The 22,452-nt window shown below is 41.2% G+C and overlaps 2 protein-coding genes across 10 annotated transcripts in view; both read left to right on the top strand.

Moving 5' to 3' along the window:
- Positions 1-22,452, top strand: part of LOC108934193 (protocadherin alpha-C2-like) — a 163,281-nt gene that overhangs the window by 16,033 nt on the left and 124,796 nt on the right. For 2 of the 9 annotated variants that reach the window (XM_029251185.1, XM_029251190.1), the window contains exon 1: positions 331-2,828. The exons of 3 other annotated variants lie outside the window; for them this stretch is intronic. In XM_029251185.1, coding sequence (XP_029107018.1) covers positions 456-2,828 — 2,373 coding nt within the window. In that variant the 5' untranslated portion in view covers positions 331-455. Of the gene's footprint in view, positions 1-330; positions 2,829-3,996; positions 6,421-8,059; positions 10,604-19,898; positions 22,435-22,452 lie in introns of those variants that run through there. 4 more of the 9 variants (XM_018751732.2, XM_018751735.2, XM_018751733.2 and 1 more) reach the window with 3 other exon arrangements.
- LOC114910430 (protocadherin alpha-6-like) lies at positions 16,305-18,858 on the top strand. Its single transcript, XM_029251262.1, has one exon. It carries the CDS (start codon positions 16,441-16,443, stop codon positions 18,856-18,858), a length of 2,418 nt encoding a protein of 805 aa, XP_029107095.1. The 5' UTR covers positions 16,305-16,440.

The raw sequence follows: 22,452 nt of genomic DNA on the forward strand, positions 1-22,452 counted from the left end.
TTTCACTGTAAGAAATTTTAGGAACAATAGAGATTAATCTACTTAAAGCAGATTGAACTGTACGTTGATTTAAATTGTTTCATAGCAAGACTCTGAATTTAAAATATAACAAACGGTGCAATTTGTAACCTTATCAGCAGTTACAGAAATGAGAAAATATGTTACTGGATTGCTTTGTAAATTCAGTACAGGGTCACTGCAAATTGTTTTGAAGATCAGGCGCATGGAGGCAGTGTTTTCCTGGAAATAGTTCAGTAAAACGCAAATGATAAGGCTGTCGGGGTAGCTCAACCCAGTGGACCGGGTTGTGGAGGAAAGAGGAGGTTGAAAGATGCTCAGACGCAAAACAGTTCAATGAACGAGTGAGCTCTAACCTACTGTATGAAATACAGCTATTTTTTTTTTTTCCGATATGTTCCTTTGATTTCTGTTAATGCCACACCCAGAGGATAATAATGGAGATCGACTATAACAAAGGGTTTCAGCACCGGTGGCTTGTTCTCCGTCATGCGATTTTCTTCTTGTTGTGTGAATGGGCCTCTAGTCAAGTCCGCTACTCCATTCAAGAGGAGGCGCAGCTCGGAACTATAGTTGGAAATATTGCCAAAGACTTGGGGTTTGATGCGAACGGGCTGATGAATCGGAACCTACGTATTGTCACAGGAACGAAGCAGGAGCTTTTCAAGGTAAACGAGAGAGACGGTGCTTTGTTTGTGAACCAGAGGATAGACAGAGAGGAGCTCTGCGGTAAAACTTCCCCTTGTTATATCAATGTCAAAGCAGTAACAGAGAACCCGCTAGAAATACACCACGTTACTATACAAATTCTAGATGTTAACGATCATTCGCCCAGTTTTCCAGACAAAGAATATTACTTAGAAATTCCTGAAATGACATCGACCGGAGCTAGATTTCAGTTAGAGGCAGCGCACGACCCAGATTTAGATTTAAATGCTCTGCGTCTTTATAAACTCAGTCAAAACGAAAATTTCCTGTTGGAAACAAAGGTTTTGGACAAAGATAGCCAAATCCCATTTCTGGTATTACAAAAACCCTTGGACAGGGAAACCGTGGCACAGTATAATATTGCACTAACTGCAGTGGATGGCGGCAGCCCTCCCAAATCTGGAATTCTCAATATCACTGTGATTGTTTTGGATGCTAATGATAACACACCCGTGTGTGATCAACAACCATACACTGTAACAATAAAAGAAAATGTACAGGTGGGAACGTTTTTGTTGAAAGTAAATGCATCCGATGCAGATGAAGGCATTAATGGTGAAATCGAGTACTCATTCAGAAATAATTTCAGAAGTAAAGCAAATGATCTTCTACGCTTAGACAGTAAAACGGGGGAAATAACTGTACAAGGATTGATTGATTTCGAGGAAGACGATAATTATAAAATTTATATTGATGTTTCCGATAAAGGCGTATTACCCTTAAAGACACAATGCAACGTGATTCTCAAGGTATTGGATGTGAATGATAACAAACCCGAGATAGACATCACCTCTCTCTCCAGTCAGATCCCTGAGAACGCGCCACATGGTACTGTGGTAGCGCTTGTGAGAATAACAGACCTGGACTCAACCGTCAATGGTCAAGTGGTTTGCACGTTACCCGAGGACTTGCCGTTTGATTTGAAACCTTCCTCCGAGGGCAACTTCTACTCGTTAGTGACGAAGAGCCTCTTAGACAGGGAGTCAGTACCACAATATGATATTACTATTACCGCAAAGGATATGGGGATTCCTTCATTATCTACTGTCAAAACAGTCCGAGTTGAATTATCAGACATTAATGACAACAGTCCAGTCTTCACACGGAGTCCATACACTTTCTACTTGCTGGAGAATAACGAACCCGGTGCGTCTATATTCACCATCAGCGCGTCTGACGCAGATGAGAATGAAAATGCTCTTGTTTCTTACTCTCTTGCGAACGTAAATAACGGGCGAAGTGTAACTTCTTTCTTAAATATTAATCAGGACAATGGTAATATTTACGCAATGAAAAGTTTTGATTTTGAAACAATGAAAACCTTTCAATTCCAAGTCATAGCTAAAGACTCTGGGACACCGTCACTAAGCAGCAACGTCACAGTGAACGTGTTCATTCTGGACCAGAACGACAACGCTCCAGTCATCTTGTCTCCGGTCAACAGTAACGGTTCGACAGAATTTGTGGAGGAGATTCCGCGCAATGTGATCGCAGGACATTTGGTGACTAAAGTAAGAGCTTATGACCCTGACATAGGATACAATGGCTGGTTATCGTTCTCTTTGCTGCAAGTTACTGACCCCACTCTGTTTGGTTTGGAGCGCTACACAGGACAGATCAGGACACTTCGGCCATTAATGGAATCAGACAAAGCTGAGCACAAACTGGTAGTACTGGTTAAAGACAATGGGAATGTTTCACTCTCGGCTACAGCAACTGTTATTATCAAGGCAGTTGAGACTAAAGAGGCGTTTGCAGCAACTGACATTAAAAACTCACTGAAAACCGAAGATGAGAATAACGTAACATTTTATCTGATGATTTCACTGGGTTCCGTATCAGCGCTTTTTCTCATCAGTGTTATTGGCTTGATAGCCATGCAGTGTTCCAAACCTCAAGACTATCCCTCCAAGTACTCACAGGATTCCAATTACGTGGATACGAGCGGCAATGGAACTCTGTGCCACAGCATCCAGTACAGGTCCGGAGAGAAACGGTACATGTTAGTTGGGCCCAGAATGAGTATCGGTTCTGCTGTTGTTCCCAGCAGTACTGGAAACACTCTTGTCGTATCTGAGCACAGGAAGAGAACTTCAGGAGAGGTAAGCAGCAGACAGATCGTGCCTTTTGTTTTTCTATTTTAAATTTACTTATTTATTTAAGCATCAACAACTGACAATATTTTATTGTGAGAGATTGCAAATTTTCCTTTGGAATTTTCATGAAAACGTTACAACATGCTTGTGTTTTATTGCGTTTTTTTGTACACCATTCTTTTTGCCTTGATTTAAGTATGCTCGTAGTGATAATACTATTATACCGTACACTGGGAAATGGAAGAGTGATATGTGAACCAAATTTAAAAAATGGAAACATCTCTCCTGACAAACGTTTGGTTAAATTTTAGTGTTTAAATTTTCGGTAGAATTACCAGTTACAGTTAGATCCTAATAGGGAAATTATGAAATTTTTCATTTATGTACTTATTTCGGTTAACAGTTTCTGATACCACAGCTGAATTTTTTAACTACGTACGGCTTTCATAACTGAAACTGTTGAAACACCACACACACTGCAATGTTTTTTGTGAAAGTAAAGGATCATGGTGGGGTGCGGTGGCGCAGTGGGTTGGACCGCAGTCCTGCTGTCCGGTGGGTCTGGGGTTCGAGTCCCGCTTGGGGTACCTTGCGACGGACTGGCGTCCCGTCCTGGGTGTGTCCCCTTCCCCCTCAGGCCTTACGCCCTGTGTTGCCGGGTAGGCTCCGTGACCCCGTCCGCGACAAGCGGTTCTGAAAATGTGTGTGTGTAAAGGATCATGTGAATGGCAACGTACCGGAGACAGACGTCACCTCTTTTACGTGAAAAAAAACATTAGAACTTTGACATAGATTGTTTTTTAATGACGATGTACTGAAGATCGCTATAAAGTTTTGATTCCAAATTTTGACGATGTTTAGATAATTTGCTATCAGCTTACGATTCAGCTTTATTCTTAAATTAACTATAACGACAAACTGATAAACCGGGTACACGGGCATCATGAACTTGCTTTTTCACTCGCGAGCAGTTTATCCACATCTATTACGTCATATACCCTACTCCAGGTCACGCGGCGGCAGTGTTGCCAAAGAAATTGTCGACATAAATGGTAAACGGTGTTCAGTGGTGCGGCCATAGCTCACAGTAGCGGCAAGAAGGCACTACATCGGAACGGATAGAGGAAAACTGAATCTTCAATAGTCTCAGTGGCATTAAATTAATTCTATACATTCCATGTATATCTTAGCTTGAGATCTTGGCCAGGAAAATTTATGGACAACCATGGGACCTAAGTATTACAACAAGAAAGATTGTCAGTGGGCGCTCCTCAGTTTCGTTGTTCTTTTGTCGTTGTGTGAAGGGACATTTGCTCAAATCCGCTACACCATTCAAGAGGAATTACAACCTGGCACAATAGTTGGAAATGTGGCTAAGGACCTGGGATTCGATGGAAGCAAGCTAGTGGACCGGAACCTACGTATTGTTACGGGAACGAAGCAAGAGCTTTTTCAAATTAACCAGAGAGACGGCGCTTTGTTTGTGAACCAGAGGATAGACAGAGAGGAACTCTGCGGTAAAACCACTCCTTGTTACATTAATCTCAAAGCTGTAATAGAGAACCCATTAGAAATGCACCATATAACGGTAGAAATTGTAGATGTTAATGACCATTACCCCAGCTTTCCAGATAAACAATATCGTTTAGAAATATCGGAATCGGCAATGACCGGCGCACGTTTTCAGTTGGAAGGTGCACGAGATCCAGACGTGGGTTTAAATGCTTTACGGTTTTATAAATTAAGCCAACACGACAAGTTTCAGTTGGAAACAGAAGACTCTGAACTGAGCAAAGATAATAAAATTCCATTTTTGATTCTGCAGAAACCTCTAGACAGAGAACATATACCACTATATAATCTAGTATTGACAGCTGTGGATGGTGGAAACCCCCCAAAAACCGGAATCCAAAATATCACGATCGTTATTTTAGATATAAATGACAATGCACCCATATGTAGTCAGCAGAAATACAACGTTATATTACCTGAAAATGTTGCAGTCGGCACTTTCTTATTAGACGTTAATGCTTCTGATGACGATGAGGGTATAAATGGGGTTGTTGAATATTCATTTCGAAGCAAAATTGGAAGTAAGGACTCTGAGTTATTTGAAATAAATAAAAATACTGGAGAAATCAAATTAAAAGCTCCAATTGATTATGAAGATCAACAGTTTTATGAGCTAAACATACAAGTCTCTGACACTGGGCCAGTCCCATTGTCCACACACTGTAATGTTTTTGTGAAAATAGAGGATGTGAATGACAACGTACCTGAGATAGAGATCACTTCTTTGTCTAACCACATTCCAGAGAATGTGCCTCTGGGTACCATTGTGGCACTAATGGGAGTAACAGATCTCGATTCAGGAATCAATGGACAAGTTGTTTGTACATTACCTGAAGATTTGCCTTTTGAGCTGAAGCCTTCATCTGAGGGTGGCTTCTATTCTTTAGTGACAAAGAGTCGTTTAGACAGAGAATCAGTAGTACAGTATGATATAATAATAACGGCTAAAGATCTAGGAATTCCTTCTTTATCATCTGTAAAAACAGTCCGAGTTCAATTATCAGATATTAATGACAACAGTCCAGTCTTCTCACAGAATCCATACACCTTATACTTAAAAGAGAATAATCAGCCTGGTGCATCTATATTCACCGTCAGTGCCTATGATGCAGATGATGGTGAAAATGCTCAGATTTCCTATTCTACTGTGAATTTCATTACCAGCCAGAGTGTAACTTCTTACTTAAATATTAATCCTGATAATGGTAACATTTACGCACTGAAAAGTTTTGATTTTGAGACAGTGAAAACCTTTCAGTTCCAAGTGGTAGCTAAAGACTCTGGAACCCCGTCACTAAGCAGCAACGTCACAGTGAAAGCGTTCATTCTGGACCAGAACGACAACGCTCCAGTCATCTTGTCTCCAGTCAGCACTAATGGTTCCAGTGAAGCTGTGGTGGAGATTCCACGCAATGTGAATGCAGGCTACCTGGCAACTAAAGTAAGAGCTTACGACCCTGATATAGGATACAATGGTTGGCTATCATTCTCACTGCAGCAAGTTTCTGACCCCACACTCTTTGGTTTGGAGCGCTATACGGGACAGATCAGGACACTTCGGCCATTCATGGAAACAGACAAAGCTGAACACAAACTGGTTGTCTTGGTTAAAGACAATGGAAATGTTTCACTCTCAGCTACAGCAACTGTGATCGTCAGAGTAGTGGAGACCAAAGAGGCGTTTGCAGCATCAGATAGCAAAAGCACTGCAAATCACAAAGATGAGAACAACGTCACTTTTTATCTGATCATTTCAGTGGTTTGTGTGTCTGCACTTTTTTCCATCAGTATTATCAGCTTGATAGTGATGCAGTGCTCTAAACCTCAAGACTATGCCTCCAAGTACTCACATGATCCAAATTATGTGGATACAAGTGGGAACGGAACTCTGTGCCACAGCATCCAGTACAGATCGGGAGAGAAACGGTATATGTTAGTAGGACCCAGAATGAGTGTCGGCTCTGCTATTGATCCAAACAGCAATGCGAACACTCTGGTGGTTCAAGATCATAGAATTTCTGGAGAGGTAAGAAGCCAATAAATGTCTTTCATGTGGTAGTCTTGATAGTTCTGAATTTTATTCAAATCTGCATTATCTTCTTTGAGAGCAAGCAACATCTTCTGTTTATGACAAAAGGTTTCAGATACATGTAGGGAAACAGTCATTTTCATTAATTCCCACTCTTTTTTTGTATTTTACATTTCTTGTTTTTCCACTTGGCATACACCTAAATTCAGGCTGATTTAAGATGAATAGCATAAAGCAGCACATTTATGAAAACTGTAATTCATCAGGTGAACTACAAATGTATTTGTTGTCTTAGAAATCTGTGTATTGTGTGACATATAATAAATATTATAATGGCATTTTAACAGTTGAATTTAGTTTTTTTCTATTATAAAAATTCAGATTTATTCAGAGAACTTACAGGCTACTGTAGGGAATTTAACAAAAACACACAGCTTCAAATACAGACAATACTTGTCAAAACTCAGGTTAATTACTTGCACAGGATCATTCTCATGTTTTTTTTCATAAATTAGTTCAAAAAAATAAATAAATAAGTACGTAAATAAATGCATACATACATACATACATATGTACATACGAACATACACACATAAGCCAGCACACCAAAGTAACTTAATGGTGACAACCAAAGGTTATGGTTGAGGTGTTTACAAATGGTTTGGTTTTAGACCTATATCAGAACTGTTTTCTGATGACCTGCGAGAGAGGGATGTTCATTGCTCAAACACAGTATAATGTTAAACCCCTTGTGCAATGAACATTCAAATGACCTATGGTACAGGAGCAGTCTTGGAATGTTGGCTCAGATTAGTTCTTCAAGACAATGTGACTTTGGTCCTTTAAGCATCTTGTAGGCTGCAGCTCTGAATCTGAAAGATGCACTTCCATCAACTGGAAGGTGGTGAAGAGAAATTAACAGGGAAGAGATGAGAATGTGAATAGTGAGTGCTATGTAGTGTATGTAAAAGACAGGGTAATACCTGTGATGTACTGGAAAGAACAAATATTGGTGTCAACTGGTGGTAACTCCCAGACTCTTGAGGCTGGGGACAGTGAGAGCAGGCTATATTTCACAAGATGTAACAGGTATAAGGTTAGTGATGCACAGTTTGAAAGATTATTCCTGTTAATCAGTCAGATTGTAGATGTTGTATTTGACTCTGTGAGTAGGAGTCTATGGAGAAATCAAAATAAAGGTACTGTGTATGGTTTTAGTGGCTAATAAAAATGTGGACCTGTGTATATGTAAGCTGGAAAAGTCTGGTGGGACATAAAGGAAATATAGTCAGAACGGAGTTGTATTCGTTCATAAGAAATACACGAGGCATACGTGAGGCAAAGGCGTTTGTGTTGCATACTTAGAAACATACCACAAGAAATAATATATTGTAAGCAAATACATGCTCTTTATATAAGGTAAATGTTACATCTGAAAGTACTTCCTATACCACACATACAGTACATTTTGTAAAGCTCATTTTCGATACTTTTCTGAATATATACTGTATGCACGTTTTAAATGCTTTGAAGTGTGGTCTTACACGTCTTATGCCTTGACGCCTGGTGGTAGTGTTGCCAAAGAGATTGGTACAATAGCAACTGAAATCATAACGCGCTCGGTTGTAGGGATCTCAGGAATAAGGCTTGAGTCGCACGAACGCAAGAGGATAAATGTCACACAGGGACTGAAGAATGGACGGAACAATGAGAGCATAAAACTGGAATGGAATATTTTTGATTGTAAGAACATTACATCGCAATATGGATTATTCGTTACAAATGGAATAACGGAATCATCTTTACCATGGGGATGGTGAATCGCTGGAGACAGGAGTGTGGATGGGCAGTGCTCCCTTTTGTGTTACTGCTGTCGTTTTGTGAACGGTCATCTGCTCAAGTCCGTTATTCCATTCGGGAAGAACTACAGCTCGGCACAATAGTTGGGAATGTGGCTAAAGATATGGGCTTTGATACGAGTGGGTTGGCGGATCGAAACCTGCGCATTGTGAGCGGAGCAAAGAAAGAGCTTTTTCAGATAAACCAGAGGGACGGCGCTTTGTTTGTGAACCAGAGGATAGACAGAGAGGAGCTGTGCAGTAAAACGATTCCCTGCTACATCAATCTTAAAGCTGTCATAGAGAATCCGCTAGAGATGCATCACATAATTGTAGAGATTTTGGACGTCAATGACCATTCCCCCAGCTTTTTAGAAAAAGAATATCGCTTAGAAATTCCAGAACTGACAGTAAGCGGAGCGAGGTTTCAACTGGAAGGGGCTCACGACCCCGATATAGGCATAAATACTTTGCATTCTTATAAATTAAGCCAAAACGAACATTTCAAGCTGGAAACAAAATATTTGAAGACAGATATTAAAATTCCGTTTTTGGTATTGCAAAAGTCCTTGGACAGGGAAACTGTGGCACAGTATAATGTTACACTGACTGCCATAGATGGCGGCAGCCCTCCAAAATCTGGAATTCTCAATATCACTGTAATTGTTCTGGATGCTAACGACAACGCGCCAGTATGTGATCAGCAGCCGTACACTGTCACAGTACAGGAAAATGCACCCGTTGGAACGTTTTTGTTGAAAGTAAATGCATCCGATGCAGATGAAGGCATTAATGGTGAAATCGAGTACTCATTTGGAAATATGTTCAGAAGCAAGGCAAATGATCTTTTGATGTTAGACTCTAAAACGGGAGAAATAAAAGTTAATGGTGTGATCGATTTCGAAACTGAACAGATTTATGAGATAAATGTACAAGTAACTGATAAGGGATTATCGCCCATGGTTGCTTATTGTAATGTATTTCTTAAAATAGAGGACGTAAACGATAACACTCCAGAAATAGAAATCACCTCTCTGTCCAACCAGATTCCTGAAAACGCACCACTTGGTACCGTGGTAGCACTGATGGGTGTCACAGACCTGGACTCAACCGTCAATGGTCAAGTGGTTTGCACGTTACCCGAGGAGTTGCCGTTTGATTTGAAACCTTCCTCCGAGGGCAACTTCTACTCCTTAGTGACGAAGAGCCTCTTAGACAGGGAGTCAGTACCGCAATATGATATTACTATTACCGCAAAGGATATGGGAATTCCTTCATTATCTACTGTCAAAACAGTCCGAGTTGAATTATCAGACATTAATGACAACAGTCCAGTCTTCACACGGAGTCCATACACTTTCTACTTGCTGGAGAATAACGAACCCGGTGCGTCTATATTCACCATCAGCGCGTCTGACGCAGATGAGAATGAAAATGCTCTTGTTTCTTACTCTTTTGCGAACGTAAATACCGGGCGAAGTGTAACTTCTTTCTTAAATATTAATCACGACAATGGTAATATTTACGCAATGAAAAGTTTTGATTTTGAGTCAATGAAAACCTTTCAATTCCAAGTCATAGCTAAAGACTCTGGGACCCCGTCACTAAGCAGCAACGTCACAGTGAAGGTGTTCATTCTGGACCAGAACGACAATGCTCCAGTCATCCTGTCCCCGGTCAACACTAACGGGTCGACAGAATTTGTGGAGGAGATTCTGCGCAATGTGATCGCAGGACATTTGGTGACTAAAGTAAGAGCTTTTGACCCTGACATAGGATACAATGGATGGTTATCATTCTCTTTGCTGCAAGTTACTGACCCCACTCTGTTTGGTTTGGAGCGCTACACAGGACAGATCAGGACACTTCGGCCATTCATGGAATCAGACAAAGCTGAGCACAAACTGGTCGTACTGGTTAAAGACAATGGGAATGTTTCACTCTCAGCCACAGCAACTGTGATTATTAAGGTAGTTGAGACTAAAGAGGCGTTTGCAGCGTCAGATATCAAAAGCACTGCAAATCACAAAGATGAGAGCAACGTCACTTTTTATTTGATCATTTCGCTGGGCTGTGTTTCTGCACTTTTTGCCATTAGCATTATCAGCTTAATTATCATGCAGTGTCATAATCCTCAAGATATCGCCTCCAAGAACTCACGGGACTCCAATTACGTGGATACGAGCGGAAGCGGGACTCTGTGCCACAGCATCCAGTACAGGTCCGGAGAGAAACGGTACATGTTAGTTGGACCGAGGACGAGCGTTGCTTCTGCTATTGTCACGAACAGTAATGCGAACACTCTCGTGATGCCAGAACACAGAAGGGGAGTTTCTGGTGAGGTAAGGGATAAATTATAATATATTATGGTCATATTTCTGCCAAATATATAATAAAAATCTAATTAACGGATGATGCCATTCAACTTCGATATGTTTTAGTTAGCGAGTATTTTATGTCTCTTTCATCAATTGTTCACATTCAGTTCATTCAGCCAGTGAATTCTAGAAAATGTGTAACCTCTGGAAGCATAACTTCTTGTGGTTATCTTGGTCAAGCCCTTTCCGTCTCGAAATAGAGATGTTTGGCAGGTTGCAGAGGTTGATTGATGGTGAAGTGGAAAGAACTAGGTTCAAAGTAATTTTTGGTTCGTAAGTCAGGAGAGCTGTTTTGACGCTGTTTAGTTGCAGGTGTCAAAGTTTTAGTTGCAGATGACAAGGATAGAGTGAGGATCCAGTGACTGACAGCCAATGGGCATTTGCTATAGATCAAAATGAGGTGTTGCACCTGTGACCCGATGACAGTCAAAAAAAGTCACGTTTACCTGTTTATTCAAACTTTCTACATTAATATAAATAATGTTTTGAGAAGCAAGGACTTGGGGGGTGCGGTGGTGCAGTGGGTTGGGCCTTGTCCTCCTTTCCGGTGGGTCTGGGATTCGAGGCCTGCTTGGGGTGCCTTGTGACGGACTGGCGTCCCGTCCTGGGTGTGTCCCCTCCCCCTCCAGCCCTACGCCCTGTGTTGCTGGGTTCGGCTCCCCGTGACCCCGTATGGGAAAAGCGGTTCAGATGGTGGGTGTGTAGCAAGGACTTTATGTAAAAGTGTAAAAAGTCACGTTGTCCTTTGAATTATCTTCAACACATAGAGTTAAGGAATAAAAGCTTGACAAAATCAGAAAACATAGAAACCATTCAATTTCATTAACCGCTTGTCCTGGTGAGTTTCGTGGTGGTCTGGACCCCGGAGAGCAAAACTTGGGGATACACCAAGGAAGGGATGCCAGTCCATCGCAGGATAACCACACACCAGATAATTTAGGGTCTCCAATACATCCGAACTACGTGTCTTTAGACTGTGGAACTAAACCCATACAGACATAGGGAGAGCATGCAAACTCCACACAGACTGAACTGAATTCGAGCCTAAATCCGCACGGCTCAGGTGACGTGAGAAGGCAGCGCTACCTGCTGCGCCGTCAAATCAGAAAGCATCCGTCGTTTATGTACATGACGTTTATATGAGATAATATCACGGTGATATTTATTCAGCACATGGAGATTATAGTAAAATAAAATAAAACGTTGGTTTAAACTCACTAATATTTTTTAAGGAAAAAAGATCACATTACTTGGAACCTATTGTTGTATGAGCTTTTTATACAAATTACTCCGACTGTATGATCATTTCTATAATAAATGATATCCAGCCTGTTTGTAAGTACAGTCGGAATAAAGGCCTGTTTTACATTCGTCGATGTTTCGCAACTCTTTTATTACATCTTTTCACCCGTAACGCATAGCGGCAGTGTTGCCAAAGAAATTCTTAGCAGCAGGATAACAATCGTAACCTACCACACACCAGGCGAGTTGGAGCCATTTACAGAATGGCAGTCGCGAGAGAAGAAGAGGAAAAAAACGCACGCGATCTCAGGATAATATAGAAAATAATAAAAGGATCAAATCACATATGAAATATTTTATTGTTTCATTTTTCATATTAATACAAATTACAGGCGGCTATTCATAGGATGGATGCGGAGTGTTGTCTGAAGAGACCGAAATATCGGTGCTTTTTTCATCATTTTGCGGTACTATTGTTCCTGCTCCTGAAGGCCGCTGGTCAAGTTCGGTATTCCATCCATGAGGAATTACAGATTGGCACCATAGTTGGGAATGTTGCCAGAGACCTGGGGTTCGAATCAAGCGGGCTAGTGGATCGGAAACTCCGTGTTATTACGGGAACGAAACAAGAGCTTTTCCAGGTAAACCAGAAAGACGGCGCTTTGTTTGTTAACCAGAGGATAGACAGAGAGGAGATGTGCGGCAAAACAACTCCTTGTTATGTTAATCTCAAAGCCGTAGTGGAGAACCCACTAGAAATGCATCACATTAACGTAGAGATTTCAGATATCAATGATCATTCTCCACGTTTTCCAGATAAAGAATATCGCTTAGAAATTCCAGAGCTAACAGTGGCGGGAGCGAGATTCCAGCTGGAAGAGGCTCAAGATCCAGATATTGGTGTTAATACTTTGCAGTCTTACAAACTAAGTCAGAATGAATATTTTCAGATGGAAACAAAGGATATAAGAAAAGGTACCAAAATTCCATTCTTGCTGCTCCGGAAACAACTGGACAGGGAAACTGTCGCACATTTCAATATGACTTTGACCGCCGTGGATGGCGGCAGTCCCCAGAAATCTGGTGCCTTAAATATCGATGTGATTGTTTTGGACGCTAACGACAACGCGCCAGTGTGTGATCAGCAGCAATATATTGCGACAGTAAAAGAAAATGTTCCAGTGGGGACGTCTTTGCTGAAAGTCAATGCTCACGATTCAGACGATGGTGTTAACGGTGAAGTTGAATATTCAATTCGAACAAAATTCAGAAGCAAAGCAAGTGACATTCTAGATTTGAACAGAGAAACCGGTGAATTGTATGTAAAAGGATTGATTGACTTTGAGGAAAATGACATTTATGAAATAAACATAGATGTTTCTGATAAAGGTGTATTGCCTCTAAAAACCCAATGCAACGTGCTCCTGAAAGTTGAGGATGTGAATGACAACAAACCCGAGATAGACATCACCTCTCTTTCCAGTCAGATCCCTGAGAACGCGCCTCTTGGTACCGTGGTGGCCCTAATGGGGATAACAGACCTGGATTCCGGAGTTAATGGACAGATAGTTTGTACCATACCTAAGGATTTGCCGTTTGATTTGAAACCTTCGTCTGAAGGTAACTTTTATTCATTAGTTACAAACGACCGCTTAGATAGAGAGTCAATTCCAGAATATGATATAGCAATAAAAGCGAAGGATCTAGGAAATCCCTCGATGTCCTCCATTAAAACAGTGCGAGTGAAATTGTCAGATGTAAACGACAACAATCCGGTGTTTTCGCAGAATCCATACACTTTCTACTTGGAAGAGAATAACGATATTGGGGCGTCTATATTTGCCATCAGTGCCTCTGACGCAGATGAGAATGAAAATGCTCTTGTTTCTTATTCTCTTGGGAACGTAAATACCGGCCAAAGTGTAACTTCTTTCTTAAATATTAATCAGGACAATGGTAATATTTACGCAATGAAAAGTTTTGATTTTGAGTCAATGAAAACCTTTCAATTCCAAGTCATAGCTAAAGACTCTGGGACCCCGCCACTAAGCAGCAACGTCACAGTGAACGTGTTCATTCTGGACCAGAACGACAACGCTCCAGTCATCTTGTCCCCAGTCAACACTAACGGGTCGGCAGAATTTGTGGAGGAGATTCCCCGCAATGTGATCGCAGGACATTTGGTGACTAAAGTAAGAGCTTATGACCCTGACATAGGATACAATGGCTGGTTATCGTTCTCTTTGCTGCAAGTTACTGACCCCACTCTGTTTGGTTTGGAGCGCTACACGGGACAGATCAGGACACTTCGGCCATTCATGGAATCAGACAAAGCTGATCATAAACTAATTGTTCTGGTTAAAGACAATGGGAATGTTTCACTTTCAGCTACTGCAACTGTGATTATCAAAGTAGTGGAGACCAAAGAGGCTTTTTCAGCATCGGATATCAAAAGCACAGTTAACCACGAAAATGAAACCAGCGTCAGTTTTTACCTGATAATATCACTAGGATCTGTATCAGCGCTTTTTGTCATCAGTATTATTGGCTTGATAGCCATGCAGTGTTCTAAACCTCAAGACGAATCTCCCAAGTACTCACGTGACTCTAATTACGTGGATACGAGCGGGAACGGAACGCTTTGCCACAGTATCCAGTACAGGTCCGGAGAGAAACGGTACATGTTAGTGGGACCCAGAATGAGTATCGGTTCTGCTGTCGTCCCCAGCAGCAATGGGAACACTCTTGTGATTCGAGAAGACAGGGGAATCTCTGGAGAGGTAAGCCGATGATAGAACGTGCTGTCAAGATTTCTTACTTTCGTTATTGGTATACCTTGACTTTGTTAATCAAGGTGTTTGCCATTAAGTGATTTGGACTTAGAACTTTGCAGCCATTCACACGTTTTAACAATATTATCTTTTCTTGTTGTGTATTGCTGTTTGCTTGCAAGAATGTAATGTTTCTGGGCTATTATGGGGAATTTTCCATGAAGACTTAATTTAAATTTAAAGCGCTAACCTAGCAGCGTATCAACAGTATTTCGATAGTTAGATTTTCGTCTCACTAAAGGAACAATTCAAAGAGCCTACCATGTATTCCAGTGTCCCATTTCTTCATTTTTAAAAACATATCTTTAATTTAAATTGACGAATGCCGGTTGCCAGTAAAAAGAGGACAGCGCAGAAGTTAAACTGAAATATTTCGATTCTTCAGTTAAGGAGACTTCTTGCCTTGCCTTCCTGATATTATGCTTTCTGTATGTTGAAAAAAGAAATACAAATTACATATGCAAAAAACTAGATTGTAATCCCGAGATTGTGCTACTAAATTGTAATTGTATTCTGTCGTTCATAAAAACCGCCTCGGAAGGAGAATCGTGATTATAGGGGCTCCATTCTCCCTCCTGCTTGTAAAATGAGCATAGTGTTTATCTGAAAGTGCTCCTTAAAATTTTTCAAATCTGTAAATGGATATATCAGTGCAAATACTTAACTGTATAAGTTGCTTTGGAGAAAAGGGTTAGCTAAATGTAAATGTAGTCCTGTCCTGGTTAATAATTAGACATTAATTCAAAGTTTAATGTACAGTGCAGCAGCACTATGAAAATGTAAACTTCAAATATTATTACTAGGGAAACATCTCAGTGAGAATGAAAAAAAAAAAAAACTTTCCATGGTCTGTGACCAACAGGTAAGGCAGAAACATTTTGACTAGGCCTTAACTCAGTCAAAGGTATATTATAATATAATATAAAATTCAGTATATACAGGATAAGATGTTGCATTTTATGTGCTTATATCAATGGCTGTACACAAGGCCCAGTTACAGCAACCTCACCACTTACCCAGAGTGTCTAAAGCTAAATAAAATTATTTCACATGACAAACACATGCCTATCTTCACATTACAATATTTTTACCTCTCTTCCCAGACAATGAGGGGATTCACAATATGAAATGATCAGGCCTCAGTTAAGCACTGGGAAGGCCAGATTACCTTTGAGGAAATCTGTACTTCTCATCCTCCAACAATTGGCCCTCGGATGCCATCAGTAAACCTCATTGTAGAATGTTTTGGTTTGACTTTTTATCTGGTCTGCCTGCTTTTTCCACCACTTCCCTCGCTATAGAACTGCTGTTAACAGCCAAGAGAGCACACAATCCTTTTTGTGTAAAAACCTCGGTTGCTACACAAGGTATCTATGTGTTCAGGAACGACCTCATTTGCAGCGTCATCCCGCTTGTGTTACACTATATGGTTGCACGATGCTGAACTATATCAATTAAGAGGACGCATTGTTCTGGGGCGTTTTCTCGTGGTGATGACCAGCAGGGGTCAGCATCATCAAAGACACAGGTCCAAACTGAGCTACTAGAAGCCCTTCCCGTCATCCTTTGTGTACCAGTTTATTAAGATGAGCTTTAGACAGGGACACATTCCAAATTTAGGTAGACTGTGTTTTGATTGTATATACGGTTATTGATATCAATGTTCATGTCATCTTCGATGTAAATTGAAATTTTATCTGTGTATATCGCATCCATCGGCTATTTTATATGGAAGATTACGCATACAAAGAGACACGGGAAAACATGCGGACGCTTCTCTGTGTTATGGTGTTTTTTTCTTTGATGAAAATTTCTTGCTGTGAGATTCGATATTCCATGAAAGAGGAAGTAAAACCTGGGACGTTTGTGGGCAACGTAGCGGAAGATTTGGGAATTCAGCCGAGGACACTGTCGGATCGCAGGTTCAGAATGGTTTCTGCGGACAAAAGCGAGCTGTTTCAGGTAAACGAAAAAGATGGAGCTTTACTGGTTAGTGGTCGCATTGATAGAGAAGAGCTGTGTCAAGATAATTCTCATTGCTACATAAATTTAAAAGCGGTTATAGAAGAGCCGCTGGAAATACACCACATTACTGTAGAAATTGTTGATGTCAACGACCACTCACCAAATTTTACAGACCAGCAAAAACGTCTAGAAATGCCAGAATCCACCGTACCTGGTACTCGCTTCCAGTTAGATGGAGCGCACGATCCAGACGTGGGCATGAATGCCTTGCGATCTTATGGACTCAACAGAAATGAGCATTTTGAGTTGAAGATGGAAAATCTTAGCGAAATCAATAAAATCCCTCTGCTTATTTTGCTGAAGCCGCTGGACAGAGAACGTACTGCTGTGCACGAGCTGCTCCTTACTGCTATCGACGGTGGAAACCCACCCTTAACTGGTGTCATTAATATCAGTGTTGTCGTATTGGACATTAATGACAATGCCCCTGTGTTTGATCAGCAGAAATATTCAGTTATCTTGCAAGAGAATGTCGCAATTGGAACATTTGTAATAAAAGTTAATGCAACTGATTTGGACTTCGGCGACAATGGGGCTGTGGAATACTCTTTTGGAGCAACAGTCAGAGGCCGGGAGTCCGATATTTTTGAGCTGGAAAAGAACAGCGGTGAAATTCGGGTTAAAGGATCTATAGACTTTGAAGAAAAACGGTCGTATGAAATTAACGTTCGAGCGACAGACAAGGGACAAGTTCCATTGTCGGGACAGTGTAATATTTTTGTAAGGGTAGAAGATATTAACGATAACAAACCGGAGATAGAAGTAACCTTCTTGTTAAGCTCCATTCCGGAAGATGCCAAACTCGGCACCGTCGTGGCGCTAATTGGTGTCTCTGACAAAGACTCGGGACTAAATGGTCAGGTTACATGCGCCCTTGAGGAAAATCTTCCTTTTGAGCTTAAACCTTCATCACAATCGAACTTTTATTCGGTAGTAACAAATGCATATTTGGACAGAGAAACTGTGCCTGAGTACGTAATAAAAATAATGGCCAGAGATTTGGGAAGCCCTACACTGTTGACTTACGAGTCAATTACTGTTCAGGTAACAGATGTCAATGATAATAAGCCCACCTTTTCTCAAAATCCATATACGATGTATTTGACCGAAAATAACGTGCCTGGCGTGTCAATATTTTCAGTATCTGCAGTTGACTCTGATGAAAATGAAAATGCGCAGGTTTCATATGTAATCGGAAAGGGTTTGAATAACACTAAATTAGCATCTTTTTTAAACGTTAACTCCGAAAATGGGAACATTTACGCACTGAAAAGCTTTGATTTCGAAAGAGAGAAAACGTTTCAGTTCCAAGTCATAGCTAAAGACTCCGGGACCCCGTCACTAAGCAGCAACGTCACAGTGAACGTGTTCATTCTGGACCAGAACGACAACGCTCCAGTCATCCTGTCCCCGGTCAACAGTAACGGGTCGACAGAATTTGTGGAGGAGATTCCCCGCAATGTGATCGCAGGACATTTGGTGACTAAAGTAAGAGCTTATGACCCTGACATAGGATACAACGGCTGGTTATCATTCTCTTTGCTGCAAGTTACTGACCCCACTCTGTTTGGTTTGGAGCGCTACACAGGACAGATCAGAACACTTCGGCCATTCATGGAATCAGACAAAGCTGAGCACAAACTGGTCGTACTGGTTAAAGACAATGGGAACGTTTCACTCTCAGCGACAGCAACCGTTATTATCAGAGCAACGGAGTCCAAAGAAGCTTTTGCGGTATCAGACGTGAAAAGCGCAGTAAAAAACGAAAAGGAGAACAGTGTCACTTTTTATTTGATCATCTCTTTGGGGTCTGTGTCCGTGCTCTTCTTCATCAGTATTATCATCTTGACAGTGATGCAGTGTTCTAAACCACGAGATTACTCCTCCAAGTACTCACGGGATTCTAATTACGTGGATACGAGCGGCAACGGGACTTTGTGCCACAGCATCCAGTACAGGTCCGGAGAGAAACGATACATGTTAGTTGGACCACGAATGAGTATCGGTTCAACCATTGTCCCAAACAGCAATGGAAACACTCTTGTCGTGTCTGAACACAGTGGGAGAACTTGTGGAGAGGTAAGCACAATACAAAATGTGCTCTTTCCCCCTATTTCTTAAGTATTTTTATTCACAGTATTAGGTAACAATGATGTAAGGGTTAAAACCAGCAGTCCTTCACACGATGTCGATACATGAATTTCTTTTTCTTGTTTGGATGCTGTCAAAAAATTCCACGTTAAAGTCATGTGATATTTTGCACTATTTTCTTTTGTAAACATGACGCGCCGAACAAGTTGTTTTATATTGTTCAATCATGTTTTGAAGTTGTACTGACATATGAAGTGTCCCATTCTTTAGGGTTAAATGTCATTTATGGTGATCGGGAAAATAGTGCAGCGGCGAATTTTAATTTAATTTGTACTATACATGTCACCATTACCACATTTTAAAAGTTCAAAATGTCGAAGTGTAATGAATGTTTTGATGCTGGAAGTGATGACTTGCGGAACTTCCCTCGTGTTTGTATGTTGCATTTCAGTTCAAAATTATTACACACGAAAAACTTTCCAACACGATTGTTTTTTTCTTAGAATAACTCAAGTTCTGTAGGACGGTGCCGGTTAACAATCACTGTTCATCAGAAATGTTCAATATAATAAACCAGAGTTAGTTACACATAAGCCTAAGAAACATGAGATTACAGCATTTTACTTTTTTTAGAACATTTTCTGAGTGGCTTGACTGTCGGCATCCTCATCACTCAACTAATATTCGTTTCTTTAATGATTCGATCAATGGCAAATGTGCAAGATGAAGGCAGCACCTGTTTCTGACTGTGAACAAATTTGAGGAACTGATCATGGTACCTTGTATAACTGCATCATTATTCGAAGCATCTCCGTATCTTCGTATCATTCGATTATTAGTAGCATCTTCTCCGTATTACAGTTGGTTTTAGATCGAGTAACATACAGAATGTCCAGCCAAAGAAGTATATGCCAAAGCGGAATGCAATGTTGAGGCAGAGTTTTTCGAATTTCCGGGCGCTGTTAGCAACGGCAGATGTCAGTATTGTTATGTACAAGGTAGTCAGAGGGCCATAGACGCCATTCCCCGTCGTCCTTTGTGACTCACGGGCAGGAATTAGAGGAGCCCTAGATAGAAATACACATCATCCTGAATATAGCACGATTGCGCTTTGCTAGCGGTTTTGGCACATACTCAACCATATGAACGATTGTGGACATGCAATCTGGGACATTAGATATTTTTCTCGGGATTTAATTTTTCAGTTTATCTTTCAGCAACGGTTTTATTATGGAATGCCTTGAATACAGAGGAACATTGGGGAATATTCGGACATTTCTCCATGCAATGGTTTTTGTCTTTCTGCTCAAAATGTGTTATGGTGCGATTCGATATTCCATTCAAGAAGAGATAAAACCTGGTACGTTTGTTGGTAACATAGCCGGGGATTTGGGAATTCAACCGAAGACATTGTTGGATCGGAGATTCAGAATGGTTTCTGCGGACAAAAGCGAGCTGTTTCAGGTAAACGAAAAAGACGGCGCTTTACTGGTTAGTGGTCGCATTGACAGAGAAGAGCTGTGTCAGAAGAATCCCGATTGCTACATAAATTTAAAAGCGGTCATTGAAGATCCTTTTGAAATACACCACGTTACTGTAGAAATTGTTGATGTCAACGACCACTCGCCAAATTTCGCAGACCGACAAAGGCGTCTGGAAATACCAGAATCGACCGTACCTGGTACTCGCTTCCAGTTAGCAGGAGCCCACGATCCAGACGTGGGTATAAATGCCTTGCGATCTTATAAAATAAGCCGAAATGAACACTTCGAGTTGAAGGTCGAAGATCGTAGCGAAAACAATAAAATTCCTGTGCTTGTTTTACTGAAACCGCTGGACAGAGAACGTACTGCTGTGCACGAGCTTCTCCTTACTGCTCTCGACGGTGGAAATCCACCCTTAACTGGTGTAGTTAATATCAGTGTTGTCGTGCTGGACATTAATGATAATGCCCCTGTGTTTAATCAGGAGAAATACTCGGTTAGTTTACGAGAGAATGTCCCCATTGGGACATTTATAGTGAAAGTCAATGCTACTGATTTGGACTTTGGTGACAACGGAGCTGTGGAATACTCCTTTGGGGAAACAGTAATAGGAAGAGAGGCCGAACTCTTTGAGCTGGATCGGAACAGTGGGGAAATAAAGGTAAAAGGACTTATAGATTTTGAAGAAAAACGCTCTTATGAAATTAATGTGCAAGCTACAGACAAGGGGCATTTCCCACTATCCGGTCATTGTGATGTTCTTGTGAGTGTAGAAGATGTCAACGACAACCTGCCCGAGATAGAAGTTACTTTCTTGTTAAGCTCCATTCCGGAAGATGCCAAACTCGGCACCGTCGTGGCGCTAATTGGAGTCACCGACAAAGACTCAGGACTCAATAGTCAGGTTACATGCGCCCTTGAGGAAAACCTTCCTTTTGAGCTTAAACCCTCGTCACAATCGAACTTTTATTCGGTAGTAACAAATGCATATTTGGACAGAGAAACTGTGCCTGAGTACGTAATAAAAATAATGGCCAGAGATTTGGGAAGCCCTGCACTGTTGACTTCTGAGTCAATTACTGTTCAGGTAACAGATGTCAATGATAATAAGCCCACCTTTTCTCAAAATCCATATACGATGTTTTTGACCGAAAATAACGTGCCTGGCGTATCAATATTTTCAGTATCTGCAGTTGACTCTGATGAAAATGAAAATGCGCAGGTTTCTTACATGATCGGAAAGGGTTTGAATAACACAAAATTGGCATCTTTTCTAAACGTAAACTCCGAAAATGGGAACATTTACGCACTGAAAAGCTTTGATTTCGAAAGAGAGAAAACGTTTCAGTTCCAAGTGGTTGCCAAAGACTCTGGGACCCCATCACTAAGCAGCAACGTCACAGTGAACGTGTTCATTCTGGACCAGAACGACAACGCTCCAGTCATCTTGTCTCCGGTCAACACTAACGGGTCGACAGAATTTGTGGAGGAGATTCCCCGCAATGTGATCGCAGGACATTTGGCGACTAAAGTAAGAGCTTATGATCCTGACATAGGATACAATGGATGGTTATCGTTCTCTTTGCTGCAAGTAACTGACCCCACTCTGTTTGGTTTGGAGCGCTACACAGGACAGATCAGGACACTTCGACCATTCATGGAATCAGACAAAGCTGAGCACAAACTGTTGATACTTGTTAAAGACAATGGGAACGTTTCACTCTCAGCGACAGCAACTGTTATTATCAGAGCAACGGAGTCCAAAGAAGCTTTTGCGGTATCAGACGTGAAAAGCGCAGTAAAAAACGAAAAGGAGAACAGTGTCACTTTTTATTTGATCATCTCTTTGGGGTCTGTGTCCGTGCTCTTCTTCATCAGTATTATCATCTTGACAGTGATGCAGTGTTCTAAACCACGAGATTACTCCTCCAAGTACTCACGGGATTCTAATTACGTGGATACGAGCGGCAACGGGACTTTGTGCCACAGCATCCAGTACAGGTCCGGAGAGAAACGGTACATGTTAGTTGGACCACGAATGAGTATCGGTTCAACCATTGTCCCAAACAGCAATGGAAACACTCTTGTCGTGTCTGAACACAGTGGGAGAACTTGTGGAGAGGTAAGCACAATACAAAAT

This window comes from Scleropages formosus, chromosome 4, assembly GCF_900964775.1.
Source record: "Scleropages formosus chromosome 4, fSclFor1.1, whole genome shotgun sequence".
NCBI classification, from domain to species: Eukaryota; Metazoa; Chordata; class Actinopteri; order Osteoglossiformes; family Osteoglossidae; genus Scleropages; species Scleropages formosus.

Bases quoted from the DNA above. Each gene is read 5' to 3' on its own strand.
- LOC114910430 (XM_029251262.1), top strand. From the start codon at position 16,441: ATGGAAGATTACGCATACAAAGAGACACGGGAAAACATGCGGACGCTT.